This window comes from Hyperoodon ampullatus (genome assembly GCF_949752795.1).
Source record: "Hyperoodon ampullatus genome assembly, chromosome: 3".
NCBI classification, from domain to species: Eukaryota; Metazoa; Chordata; class Mammalia; order Artiodactyla; family Ziphiidae; genus Hyperoodon; species Hyperoodon ampullatus.
This window is the reverse complement of record NC_136916.1, coordinates 46,414,073-46,428,627: the sequence shown is the minus strand read 5'-3', so window position 1 is coordinate 46,428,627 and position 14,555 is coordinate 46,414,073. Positions and strand designations below refer to the sequence as shown.

The window sequence follows — 14,555 nt, the reverse complement described above, 5'->3', positions numbered from 1 at the left end:
ATCACTATGCAGCCTTATCAAAGTTAATAACAGCTTGTCCTGCTAAACTTAGAGCCATGTATAGTTCTAATTGAAGTCTTGCAAAAACAGCAATTTGGATTTTTCTCTTTTAATATTCTAAAAATTGGTTTAAGAAACAGAAATTCATATCTTTAGAATATTGGAAAGAGTACTATATAATGACTAAACTGTGCCCTAAACGGTTGTGTTTAAAATCACCTTCTGTTCTAAATTCTTTCTCAGATTTTCAGGCATTCTTCAATTACTTATATTTTACCAAATGCAAATTTGCTTTATGAAGCTGTATGCAGTTCAAATATAGGAAATTAATTCTTACAAGGAAATGCTTGATGTTGAGTTTGGAATAATTGGTTGGCTAGGGAAACATTATTGAACTTCACAGACTGACTTGCCTTCATAGGGATGAATTTAAACTGTTACTTTTTCTTTGTAAATGGAAAAAAGAACCTCTAATTGTCCTCTATTTATAGTAACCATATGTCCCAGACTTTCCAGGATAGTTCCCAGTTTTGTATTCTCCATCACCTCAGACCATGCATATAGATTTTTAGGTTGGAAAATTTGTTTATTCTTCTAATATGAGAAATATAGTTCTTTGGGATCGTTTAATTTAAAGTAGACGTTAAGAAGCTCATTTTAGATCACTTCTTTTAAAGAAGGAAGATGTGTAGCAAGAACTTTCTAAAATACATTTTTATATACCAGAATTACTTGAGACAAGGGAAGTTTCAGTATGTGGAATTTTTGCTCTAGGCTCTTGTTCACACAGTGCAATCAATGAAGAAGGAAAATGGGATAAGATGTTTTCTTTCTGCCCCACAGTGACCAGGCACTGCCTCTGCAATAGAGGCTGAATCTCTAGGAAAGATTTGTAAGTTAAAAGGTTTTAAGAAATAAGAAGCACAATAAACACATGAAAAGATGCTCAGTATCATTGCCCCAGGGAAAGGCAAACAAAAGCGTAATGAGATATCACTTCACACCCACTAGGAGGGCTATATAAAAAAGATAGGTAATAATAAGTGTTGGCAAGGATATAGAGAAACTAAAACCCTCTTACAGTGTTGGTGGGAATATAAAATGGTGCAGCCGCTTTGGAAAGTCTCCAGTCCCTCTAAAGATTAAACAGAGTTACCATATTACCCAGAAATTCCACTCCTAAGTATATACCCAAGAGAGATGAGAACATGTGTCAGTACAAAAACTTGTACTCGAATGTTTATAGCAGCCTTATTTATAATTGCCAAAAAAATGGGAACAACCCAAATGTCAATCAACAGATAAATGGATAAATAATATGGTATATCTATATAACATAATATTCAGCAGTAAAAACAAGGAATAAAGTACTGATACTTGCTACAACATGAATGAACCTTGAAAACGTTTCTTATAAGTGAAAGAAGCTGGTCATAAAAGACCACATATTATATGACTTCATTTATGTGAAATGTCCAGAATAAGTAAAGCAATAGAGATATAAAGTAGATTGGTGGTTGCCTAGGGCTAAGGAAAGAGGGGGGAAATGAGGAGTGACTGCTGATAGATATGGATTTCCTTTTGGGGGTGTTCCAAAATTGATTGTACACTTTAAGTGGGTGAATTGTGTAGTATGTGAATTATATCTGAGTAAAGCTGTTATTTTCAAAGTGGGGTGTCTTTTACTCATTGGTTGACACATTCTGTTTTCTACATTCTTTAGCAGTGTTCTCAACCAGGGACAATTTTGCCACCCAGGGGAAATTTGGCAATGCCAGGAGATATTTTTCGTTGTTACAACTGGTGGAGGAGTACTGCTGGCATCTAATGGGTAGAGGCCCAGGATGCTGCTAAACATCCTTCAGTGCATGGGCAGCCCCACAGCAAAAAAATTACCTGGCTTATATTGTCAATAATGCCCAAGTTAAGAAACCCTGTTCTCTACTTGTGTTCCTCTAGTGATAATGGACCACAGCCATGTTTTTGAAGCACTGATAAATCATGAATCATCAAACAGATAGATGTTCACTGAATTCCATTTACTGAGGGCAAGGCTATTCAGGAAGACTAAACCCCTCAAAAGTGTTTTATTTCTTTAACTGGTTAAGTCTAAACCTAAGTTAATTAGATAATTCAGTTAATCAAAATATTTTATCCCTCTGTCATCTTGATTGAGATTTATCTGTATTTTGTTGTATTTTACTTTGTTATTTATCTTCTTAAAGATCAAATTTATGGAGTATAACATCTGCTTGCCATAAAAACAGAAATAAACATGCCACAGCATAGCCTTGAGGATATAATTAAAGCTAACTTGTCCATTTCAAAAAAATTATCAACTCATGTTCTGGAATAGGAATATGGCCCTAAACTAAGCTAATTTGCTAGGCTTCAGTCTCCAGCCATGCTCCTTTTATTGTATGTACCTGTTTGACCTGTCCAAAGACTGGTCCATGGGAAAAGGGAGCAGGGGTTTCATTATAAAATCTAGCATTTCAAATATAACAGCTAACATTTATTGAAAACTTATTGCTTGCTAGGTATTATGCAATGTACTTTATGTATATTATCTCATTTAATTCTCACAAAACTCTGTTAGCTGGCTATGATTATTCCTATTCCTGTGGAAGCATCCCTCTTATAACTCTCCATCCTCCTGCTCCAGTACGCACTGGTTGTTTTGTAGGTCTTCCACTACTGTCATTCTGACAGTTCCCTTCCCTATAATTCTAGGGAATCCTCTTTTCTTCTCTCCTGTCTTGACTTCCCTGCATCTTCCCTTACCATGTTGTCCTCCCTCATTTTGGTGAAATATATCTTCCATTACCTTAGAAGAACACCAGTGTCTTTATTCTGCCTTCATTATTGAAAAAGATATTTTGGCTGGGTCTAGAATTCTATGTAGGATATATTTTTCTCTCACAATTTTGAAAGCATTATTCTCTTGTCTTTCAGTTTGGGTTATGATCTGTTTTGTATCTCTCAGAGCTCTTAGAATTTCTTTATCTCTGGTGCTTCGAGATGTCACAGTAATTGTGCCTTTCTGTGAGTCTTTTCTTCATGTATTTTACCTAAAACTCAGTGAGGCCTTCCACTCTCAAAATTCATTTTCTTGAGTCTAGGGAAAGTTACTTAAAATGCTTCTTTGATAATTCCTTCCCTTTTTGTTTTTCTTTCTGGAATGCCTACTGCTTAAATGTTGACTTTTAAAATTTATCCTGTAATTTCTTTATTTTGGGAATCCTACAGTCTTTTCTTTTGTCTTTTAGTTCTACTTTGAGAAATTTCTTTAACTCTATTTTCTAATTCTATCTTAAACTTTTTATTTGTTATATTTTTAATTTCCAAGAGTTCTTTCTTGTTCTTTAATTGCTTTTTTTATACCCTCCTATTCTGTTTGATAGATGTTTATCTCTTATCTCTGAGAATATTAATTACAGTTTTTCTCAAGTATTTCTCCTGCAGTCTGACTTGATTCTTATTCATCTGACTCCCTTCTTGCTGTATGTTTTTTTGGATTAGGTCTCTGTTTCTCATGTTAAAGACTTTACTCAAATATTTAATGGTCCTTAACTGTCCATAATGTATAAGATTCAGGGTTTATGGCCTGCCGATATGATGCATTGAGAAGCGCACCAACATCACTTTTATAGTATTCTTGCAAAAAAATGCATAACCTAAATTCAGCCATGAAGCAATAATACACAAACCCAAACTGAGGGATATTCTATAACTAGCCAGTATGCTTTTAAAATGTCAATATTATGAAAGACAAAGAGACTGAGGTACTTTCCAGATTCAAAGAAACTAAGGAGACATGACAATTAAACGCAGTGTATGATCCTAAAATGAACCCTGGACCAAAATTAGTAGGACAGTTGGTGAAATTTGAGTAAGGTCCGTAGATGAGTTAATGTTATTCCTGTTTTTTTATACAACTCAATAGCAAAAAAACTCAAACAATCCAGTTAAAAAATGGCAGAGGATATAAATAGACATTTTTCCAAAGAAGACATACAGATGGCCAACAGACACATGAAGTGATGTTCATTATGACTAATAAGGAAAATGCAAATCAAAAGCACAATGAACTATCATCTCACACCTGTCAGAATGGCTATTTTCAAAAAGACAATAACAAGTGCTGGCAAGGATGTAGAGAAAAGGAACCCTTATGCACTATTGGTAGGAATCCAAGTTGGTGCAGCCACTATGGAAAACAGTGTGGAGGTTCCTCAAAAAATTAAAAATAGAACTACCATATGATCCAGCAATTCCACTTTGGGGTATTTATCAAAAGAAAACAAAAACACTAACTTGAAAAGGTACATGCACTCTCATGTTCATTGCAGCATTATTTACAATAGCCAAGCTATGGAAACAACCTACGTGTCCATCAATAGATGTATATGTATATATACACACACATACAATGGAATATTAACCATAAAAACAAGAATGAAGTCTTGCCATTTGCAACAACATGGATGGACCTTGAGGGCATTATGCTAAGTGAAATAAATCAAAGAAAGACAAATAATGTATGCTGTCACTTATATGCGGAATCTAAAAACAAAACAAACAAAAACCAAGCTCATACAGAACAGATTGGTGGTTGTCAGAGAGGCAGGGGATGAGGAGTGGGGTAAATGAGTGAAGGGGGTCAAAAGATACAAACTTACAGCTTTAAAATAAATAAGTCATGAGGACATAATTACAGCCTGGTGACTACAGCTAATAATACTGTATAACATACTTGAAAGTTGCTGAGAGAGTAAATCTTAAAAGTTCTCATCACAGGAAACAAAAATTCTGTAACCATGTAAGGTACCCAATGTTAACTAGTTTTATTATGGTGATTATTTTGCAATATATCCAAATATTGAATCATTATGTTGTACATCTGAAACTAATATAATGTTGTATGTCAATTATACCTCAATTAAAAAAAATTTAAGTATGTGGGTGGATGCATGCAGGAAAAAAATCTCAGAAGTTACTTAACAGTTAACTCTAGTGCCCTTCAGGAACTGTGATTGCAGGGTCAAGGTTTTCATAAGCTTACTTAAAATTGATTAAGATTATGGGTGACAGATATTTACTGTCTGTTACGTGTATAGGTTTTTTTTAACAATTAAAAAAGCTTAAGAATAAAAGAATGAATAAATAAAAGTGTTAATATTTCCTCTAAAAATATTTCACCTAGTTTTGATTATTGTGCTATGGTTATGTAAGATGTTAACATTTGGGGAAGCTGGTGATTTTATTCTTTAAATATTTTTCTCTCTTCTCTCTCTCTCTCTCTCTTTCTCTTTTCTCTTCCTTCCCCTCCTATCTTTCTGGAACTTTACTTACACATATATTATACTGCTTGATATTTTCCCACAAGTCCTCTTTATTTTTCATATTATACAAATTCTTTTGCTATATCTTCAGGTTCACAGAACTTTTCTCTAGTTATTTTCAATCATATGTTCAGCAGATCCACTGATCTTTAATTCAGATATTCTATTTTTCAGTTCTATATATATTTCAAAATATACATTTAATTCCCTTTTATAGTTTCCATTTCACTGCTGAGATTCCCCATCCATTCATTTATTATGACCTTATTTTCCATTTTATGTCCTTGAACATCTTTATAATAGCTACTTTCATTTTCCTGTCTGCTAATTCCAAGATCTGGCTTATCTTGTGGTTAGTTTCTATTAATTACCTTCTCTCTTGCTACTGGGTCACATTTTTCTACTTCTTTACACGTTTAGTCATTTTTAATGTATATTGGACAGTGTGTGTGGCACATGATGGATACAATGAGTTTTGTTATCTTTCCCTAAAGAGTGTTGATTTTTGTTCTAGCAGGTTATTAACTTAGCTGAACTCTAAATGCTAGCTCCCCTTAGGTGAACATCAACTGTGAAATCTATGCTGAGTCCTTTCAGCCTTCCAGCAGTTGCCTTTCACATATGCAGTTCAGGGATCAGCTAGGAATTTGGATAGAGTTTATACGTAGATTTGAAGGGACTCTTGTGGCTTTTTCCTTTCAGGGGTTGTCTCCCTCACTTTCCAGTTAGACTGTTGACTTCAAAGTAAGTCTTTGGACTCCTCAAATGAGTAAGATTTCAGATTTCTCTTTGAGTTCCAATCATTCCACGCTATGAACTGTGGAGTACTACCAGGTGAAAAGCCATATGAACAGGAATCCTACCTAGTACAGTTCATTCTTTCAAGGATTGACTCCCTTCCAATTTCTGCTTGCTTTTGGTCACTCTGTGGTGCTTTCAAATAGTTGTTTTGATATATTTTCAAAGTATATAGTTATTATCTTCAGAAGGATCAATCTAATATACTCTATTCTGCCATTACCAGAAGTTGTAGCATATTACCTTTTATTTTCCATTGATTTTTTTTATTAGTTTCTGCTTTATAACAAAGTGAATCAGTCATACATATACATCTGTTCCCACATCCCTTCCCACCTGCGTCTCCCTCCCTCCCACCCTCCCCATCCCACCCCTCCAGGTGGTCACAAAGCACCGAGCTGATCTCCTTGTGCTCTGCGGCTGCTTCCCACTATCTATCTACCTTACGTTTGGTAGTGTATATATGTCCATGCCTCTCTTTCGCTTTGTCACAGCTTACCCTTCCCCCTCCCCATATCCTCAAGTCCATTCTCAAGTAGGTCTGTGTCTTTATTCCCGTTTTACCCCTAGGTTCTTCATGACATTTTTTTTCTTAAATTCCATATATATATGTGTTAGCATACGGTATTTGTCTTTCTCTTTCTGACTTACTTCACTCTGTATGACAGACTCTTGGTCTATCCACCTCGTTACAAATAGCTCAGTTTCGTTTCTTTTTATGGCTGAGTAATATTCCATTGTATATATGTGCCACATCTTCTTTATCCATTCATCCGATGATGGACACTTAGGTTGTTTCCATCTCCGGGCTATTGTGAATAGAGCTGCTATGAACATTTTGGTACATGTCTCTTTTTGAATTATGGTTTTCTCAGGGTATATGCCTAGTAGTGGGATTGGTGGGTCATATGGTAGTTCTATTTTTAGTTTTTTAAGGAACCTCCATACTGTTCTCCGTAGTGGCTGTACCAATTCACTTTCCCACCAGCAGTGCAAGAGTGTTCCCTTTTCTCCACACCCTCTCCAGCATTTATTGTTTCTAGATTTCTTGATGATGGCCATTCTGACTGGTGTGAGATGATATCTCATTGTAGTTTTGATTTGCATTTCTCTAATGATTAATGATGTTGAGCATTCTTTCATGTGTTTGTTGGCAGTCTGTATATCTTCTTTGGAGAAATGCCTATTTAAATCTTCTGCCCATTTTTGGATTGGGTTGTTTGTTTTTTTGCTATTGAGCTGCATGAGCTGCTTATAAATTTTGGAGATGAATCCTTTGTCAGTTGCTTCATTTGCAAATATTTTCTCCCATTCTGAGGGTTGTCTTTTGGTCTTGTTTATGGTTTCCTTTGCTGTGCAAAAGCTTTGAACTTTCATTAGGTCCCATTTGTTTATCTTTGTTTTTATTTCCATTTCTCTAGGAGGTGAGTCCAAAAGGATCTTGCTGTGATTTATGTCATAGAGTGTTCTGCCTATGTTTTCCTCTAAGAGTTTGATAGTGTCTGGCCTTACATTTAGGTCTTTAATCCATTTTGAGCTTTTTTGTGTGTATGGTGTCAGGGAATGATCTAATCTCATACTTTTACATGTCCCTGTCCAGTTTTCCCAGCACCACTTATTGAAGAGGCTGTCCTTTCTCCACTGTACATTCCTGCCTCCTTTATCAAAGATAAGTTGACCATATGTGCATGGGTTTATCTCTGGGCTTTCTATCCTGTTCCATTGATCTACCTTTCTGTTTTTGTGCCAGTACCACACTGTCTTGATTACTGTAGCTTTGTAGTATAGTCTGAAGTCAGGGAGCCTGATTCCTCCGGCTCCCTTTTTCGTTCTCAAGATTGCTTTGGCTATTCAGGGTCTTTTGTTTTTCCAAACAAATTTTGAAATTTTTTGTTCTCGTTCTGTGAAAAATGCCAGTGGTAGTTTGATAGGGATTGCATTGAATCTGTAGATTGCTTTGGGTACTAGAGCCATTTTCACAATATTGACTCTTCCAATCCAGGAGCATGATATATCTCTCCATCTATTTGTATCATCTTTAATTTCTTTCATCAGTGTCTTATAATTTTATGCATACAGGTCTTTTGTCTCCTTAGGTAGGTTTATTCCTAGATATTTTATTCTTTTTGTTGTAGTGGTAAATGGGAGTGTTTTCTTGATTTCATTTTCAGATTTTTCATCATTAGTGTACAGGAATGCCAGAGATTTCTGTGCATTAATTTTGTATCCTGCTACTTTACCAAATTCATTGATTAGCTCTAGTAGTTTTTCAGTAGCATCTTTAGGATTCTCTATGTATAGTATCATGTCATCTGCAAACAGTGACAGCTTTACTTCTTCTTTTCCAATTTGGATTCCTTTTATTTCCTTTTCTTCTCTGATTGCTGTGGCTAAAACTTCCAAAACTAGGTTGAATAAGAGTGGTGAGAGTGGGCAGCCTTTTCTTGTTCCTGATCTTAGTGGAAATGGTTTCAGTTTTTCACCATTGAGGACGATGTTGGCTGTGGGTTTGTCATATATGGCCTTTATTATGTTGAGGAAAGTTCCCTCTATGCCTACTTTCTGCAGGGTTTTTATCATAAATGGGTGTTGAATTTTGTCGAAAGCTTTCTCTGCATCTATTGAGATGATCATATGGTTTTTCTCCTTCAACTTGTTAATATGGTGTATCACATTGATTGATTTGCATATATTGAAGAATCCTTGCATTCCTGGAGTAAACCCCACTTGATCATGGTGTATGATCCTTTTAATGTGCTGTTGGATTCTGTTTGCTAGTATTTTGTTGAGGATTTTTGCATCTATGTTCATCAGTGATATTGGCCTGTAGTTTTCTTTCTTTGTGACATCCTTGCCTGGTTTTGGTATCAAGGTGATGGTGGCCTCATAGAATGAGTTTGGGAGTGTTCCTCCCTCTGCTATATTTTGGAAGAGTTTGAGAAGGATAGGTGTTAGCTCTTCTCTAAATGTTTGATAGAATTCACCTGTGAAGCCATCTGGTCCTGGGCTTTTGTTTGATGGAAGATTTTTAATCACAGTTTCAATTTCAGTGCTTGTGATTGGTCTCTTCATATTTTCTATTTCTTCCTGATTCAGTCTCGGAAATTTGTGATTTTCTAAGAATTTGTCCATTTCTTCCAGGTTGTCCATTTTATTGGCATAGAGTTGCTTGTAGTAATCTCTCATGATCTTTTGTATTTCTGCAGTGTCAGTTGTTACTTCTCCTTTTTCATTTCTAATTCTATTGATTTGTGTCTTCTCCCTTTTTTTCTTGATGAGTCTGGCTAATGGTTTATCAATTTTGTTTATCTTCTCAAAGAACCAGCTTTTAGTTTTATTGATCTTTGCTATCATTTCCTTCATTTCTTTTTCATTTATTTCTGATCTGATCTTTATGATTTCTTTCCTTCTGCTAACTTTGGGGTTTTTTTGTTCTTCTTTCTCTGATTGCTTTAGGTGCAGGGTCAGGTTGTTTACTCGAGATGTTTCCTGTTTCTTAAGGTGGGATTGTATTGCTATAAACTTCCCCCTTAGAACTGCTTTTGCTGCGTCCCATACATTTTGGGTCGTCGTGTCTCCATTGTCAATTGTTTCTAGGTATTTTTTAATTTCCTCTTTGATTTCTTCAGTGATCACTTCGTTATTGAGTAGTGTATTGTTTAGCCTCCATGTGTTTGTATTTTTTACAGATCTTTTCCTGTAATTGATGTCTAGTCTCATAGCATTGTGGTCGGAAAAGATACTTGATACAATTTCAATTTTCTTAAATTTACCAAGGCTTGATTTGTGACCCAAGATATGATCTATCCTGTAGAATGTTCCATGAGCACTTGAGAAAAATGTGTATTCTGTTGTTTTTGGATGGAATGTCCTATAAATATCAATTAAGTCCATCTTGTTTAATGTATCATTTAAAGCTTGTGTTTCCTTATTTATTTTCATTTTGGATGATCTGTCCATTGGTGAAAGTGGGGTGTTAAAGTCCCCTACTATGAGTGTGTTACTGTCGATTTCCCCTTTTATGGCTGTTAGTATTTGCCTTATGTATTGAGGTGCTCCTACTTTGGGTGCATAAATATTTACAGTTGTTATATCTTCTTGGATCGATCCCTTTGTCATTATGTAGTGTCCTTCTTTGTCTCTTCAAATAGTCTTTATTTTAAAGTCTATTTTGTCTGATATAAGAATTGCTACTCCAGCTTTCTTTTGATTTCCATTTGCACGGAATATCTTTTTCCATCCCCTTACTTTCAATCTGTATGTGTCTCTAGGTCTGAAGTGGGTCTCTTGTAGACAGCATATATATGGGTCTTGTTTTTGTAACCATTCAGCCAATCTGTGTCTTTTGGTGGGAGCATTTAGTCCATTTACATTTAAGGTAATTATTGATATGTATGTTCCTATTCCCATTTTCTTAATTGTTTTGGGTTCGTTATTGTAGGTCTTTTCCTTCTGTTGTGCTTCTTGCCTAGAGAAGTTCCTTTAGCATTTGTTGTAAAGCTAGTTTGGTGGTGCTGAACTCTCTCAGCTTTTGCTTGTCTGTAAAGGTTTTAATTTCTCCATCAAATCTGAATGAGATCCTTGCTGGGTAGAGCAATCTTGGTTCCAGGTTTTTCTCCTTCATCACTTTAATTATGTTGTGCCACTGCCTTCTGGCTTGTAGAGTTTCTGCTGAGAGATCAGCTGTTAACCTGATGGGGATTCCCTTATGTGTTATTTGTTGTTTTTCCCTTGCTGCTTTTAATACGATTTCTTTGTGTTTAATTTTTGACAGTTTGATTAATATGTGTCTTGGCATATTTCTCCTTGGATTTATTCTGTATGGGACTCTCTGTGCCTCCTGGACTTGATTAAGTATTTTCTTTCCCATATTAGGGAAGTTTTCAACTATAATCTCTTCAAATATTTTCTCAGTCCCTTTCTTTTTCTCTTCTTCTTCTGGAACCCCTATAATTCGAATGTTGGTGCGTTTAATGTTGTCCCAGAGGTCTCTGAGACTGTCCTCTGTTCTTTTCATTCTTTTTTCTTTATTTTGCTCTGCATCAGTTATTTCCACTATTTTTTCTTCCACCTCACTTATCCGTTCTTCTGCCTCAGTTATTCTGCTATTGATCCCATCTGGAGTATTTTTCATTTCATTTATTGTGTTTTTAATCGATGCTTGATTCATCTTTAGTTCTTCTAGGTCCTTGTTAACTGTTTCTTGCATTTTGTCTATTCTATTTCCAAGATTTTGGATCTTGGAAATAGAATCTTGGATCATCTTTACAATCATTATTCTGCATTCTTTTTCAGGTAGACTGCCTATTACCTCTTCATTTGTTAGGTCTGGTAGGTTTTTATCTTGCTCCTTCACCTGCTGTGTGTTTTTCTGTCTTCTCATTTTGCTTAGCTTACTGTGTTTGGGGTCTCCTTTTTGCAGGCTGCAGATTCGTAGTTCCCATTGTTTTTGGTGTCTGTCCCCAGTGGCTAAAGTTGTTTCAGTAGGTTGTGTAGGCTTCCTGGTGGGGGGGACTAGAGCCTGTGTTCTGGTGGTTGAGGCTCGATCTTGTCTTTCTGGTGGACAGGTCCACGTCTGGTGGTGTGTTTTGGGGTGCCTATGGCCTTATTATGTTTTTAGGCAGCCTCTCTGCTAATGGGTGGGGTCGTGTTCCTGTCTTGCTAGTTGCTTGGCATAGGGTGACCCGCACTGTAGCTTGCTGGTTGTTGACTGAAGCTGGGTGCTGGTGTTGAGATGGAGATCTCTGGGAGATTTTCGCCGCTTGATATTATGTGGAGCTGGGAGGTCTCTTGTGGACCCGTGTCCTGAAGTTGGCTCTCCCACTTCAGAGGCACAGCACTGACTCCTGGCTGCAGCACCAAGAGCCTTTCATCTACCCGGCTCAGAATAAAAGGGAGAAAAAGTTGAAAGAAAGAATTAGTAGAAGAAAGAGAGAGAGAAAGAAAGGAAGAAGGAAAGGAAGGAAGGAAGGAAGGAAGGAAGGAAGAAAAAGAAAGGAAGGAAGGAGGGAGGGAGGGAGCAAGGACGGAAAGAAAGAAAGAAAGGAGGGAGGGAGGAAGGAAAGAACGAAAGAAAGAAAGACAGGAGGGAGGGAGGGAGGAAGGAAAGAAAAAGAAAGTGAAAGGAAGAAGGGTGGGAGGGAGGGAGGAAGGAAAGAAAAAGAAAGACAGGAGGGAGGGAGGAAGGATGGAAAGAAAGAAAAGAAAGGAGGGAGGGAGGGAGGAAGGAAAGAAAAAGAGTGAAAGGAAGAAGGGAGGGAGGGAGGAAGGAAAGAAAAAAAATGAAAGACAGGAGGGAGGGCGGGAGGAACGAAAGAAAAAGAGTGAAAGGAAGAAGGGAGGGAGGGCGGAAGGAAAGAAAGACAGACAGGAGGGAGGGACGGAGGGAGGAAGGACGGAAAGAAAGAAAGAAAGGAGGGAGGGAGGAAGGAAAGAAAAAGAAAGTGAAAGGAAGACGGGAGGGAGGGAGGAAGGAAAGAAGGAAAGGGGCGAAGGGAGGGAGGGAGGAAGGGAGGGTAGGAAAAATAGAAAGAGAGAAGATAAAGTAAAAAATATAGTAGCGTTATTAAAAATAAAAAAGTAATTATTGAAAAAAAAAAAAAACGGACCGATAGAACCCTGGGACCTATGGTGGAAGCAAAGCTATACAGAGAAAATCTCACACAGAAGCATACACATACACATTCACAAAAAGAGAACAGGGGGGAAAAAATCGAAAATCTTGCTCTCAAAGTCCACCTTCTTAATTTGGGATAATTCGTTGTAAAAGGAGGAAAAGGGAAAAAATCTTAAATCTTGTCCTCCAAGTCTGCCTCCTCAATTTGGGATGATTCGCTGTCCATTCATGCACTCCACAGACGCAGGGCACATCAAGCGGACCGTGGAGCTTTAATCCGCTGCCTCTGAGGCTGCACAGAGAGATTTCCCTGTCTCTTCTCTGCTCTCACAGCTCCCGGGTCCCAGCCTTGGACCGGGCCCCGCCTCTGCACGTAGGTCGCCAGAGGGTGTCCGTTCTTCGCTCAGACAGGACGGGTTTAAAGGAGCCGCGGGCTCTGGCTCACTCAGGCCGAGGGAAGGGAGGGGCACATAGTGCAGGGCGGGCCTGCGGCTGCAGAGGCCGGCGTGGCGTTGCACCAGCCCGAGGCGCTCCGTGCGCTTTCCCGGGGAAGCCGTCCCTGGGTCCCGGGACCCTGGCAGTGGCGGGCTGCACAGGCTCCCCGGAAAGGGGGGTGGACAGTGACCTGTGCTTGTACACAGGCCTTGTGGCGCCGGCAGCAGCAGCCCCAGCGTCCCATGCCCGTCTCCGGGGTCCGCGCTTTTAGCCGCGGCTCGCGCCCGTCTCTGGAGCTCCTTTAAGCAGCTCTCTTAATGCCCTCTCCTCGCGCACCAGGAAACAAAAGGGAAGAAAAAGTCTCTTGCCTCTTCGGCAGCTCCAGACTTTTTCCCCGGACTCCCTCCGGGCCAGCCGTGGCGCACTAGACCCCTCAGGCTGTGTTCACGCCGCCAACCCCAGTCCTCTCCCTGTGCTCCGACCGAAGCCCGAGCCTCAGCTCCCAGCCCCACCCGCCCCGGCGGCCGAGCAGACAAGCCTCTCGGGCTGATGTGTGCCTCAGGGCACCGATCCTCTGTGCGAGAATCTCTCCGCTTTGCCCTCCACACCCCTGTTGCTGTGCTCTCCTCCGCTACTCCGAGGCTTTCCCCCTCCGCCACCCGCAGTCTCCGCCCGCGAAGGGGCTTCTAGTGCGTGGAAACCTTTCCTTCTTCACGGCTCCCTCCCACTGGTGCAGGTCCCGTCCCTATCCTTTTGTCTCTGTTTATTCTTTTTTCTTTTGCCCTACCCAGGTATGTGAGGAGTTTCTTGCCTTTTGGGGGGTCTGAGGTCTTCTGTCAGCGTTCAGTAGGTGTTCTGTAGGAGTTGTTCCACGTGTAGATGAATTTCTGATGTATCTGTGGGGAGGAAGGTGATCTCCGCGTCTTACTCTTCCGCCATCTTCCTGCCTTCCTCCTCCATTGATTTTTTCATTGATATTTCATAGGGTTAAACAAACAAAAAAAAACTTCGATGTGAATGATGACAATAGCTCATCAAAGTTTTCCAAAAAGACCAAGCATATTACTAATGTCATTTTTTCTTCTTTCTTTTGTAGACAAGAGATGATTTCCTAGGTCAAGTGGATGTTCCTCTTTATCCATTACCGGTTAGTATAGATGTCCATGATTTTACTTTTTATGTTTATTCTTTTTATTTTAATAAATACTTACAGATACACAATATAGTAAATGTAAATATTTGATTTGTAAAGTGTATACTGCTATTATTTCTTGAGCATATTATTTTCTGAAAACTCATCTCAGTTTTCCATTTTATTTTCCATATTCCCTTACATGAACCCCAGTAAGAAATAGAGAGCC

At 38.6% G+C, this 14,555-nt stretch overlaps 1 protein-coding gene across 5 annotated transcripts in view; it reads left to right on the top strand.

Moving 5' to 3' along the window:
- Nucleotides 1-14,555, top strand: part of NEDD4 (NEDD4 E3 ubiquitin protein ligase) — a gene marked incomplete at both ends in the record, with an annotated part of 154,125 nt that overhangs the window by 91,233 nt on the left and 48,337 nt on the right. For 3 of the 5 annotated variants that reach the window (XM_079699296.1, XM_079699293.1, XM_079699292.1), the window contains one exon: nt 14,291-14,341. The exons of the other annotated variants lie outside the window; for them this stretch is intronic. In XM_079699296.1, coding sequence (XP_079555422.1) covers nt 14,291-14,341 — 51 coding nt within the window. The remainder of the gene's footprint in view (nt 1-14,290; nt 14,342-14,555) is intronic. 5 annotated transcript variants of the gene reach the window in all.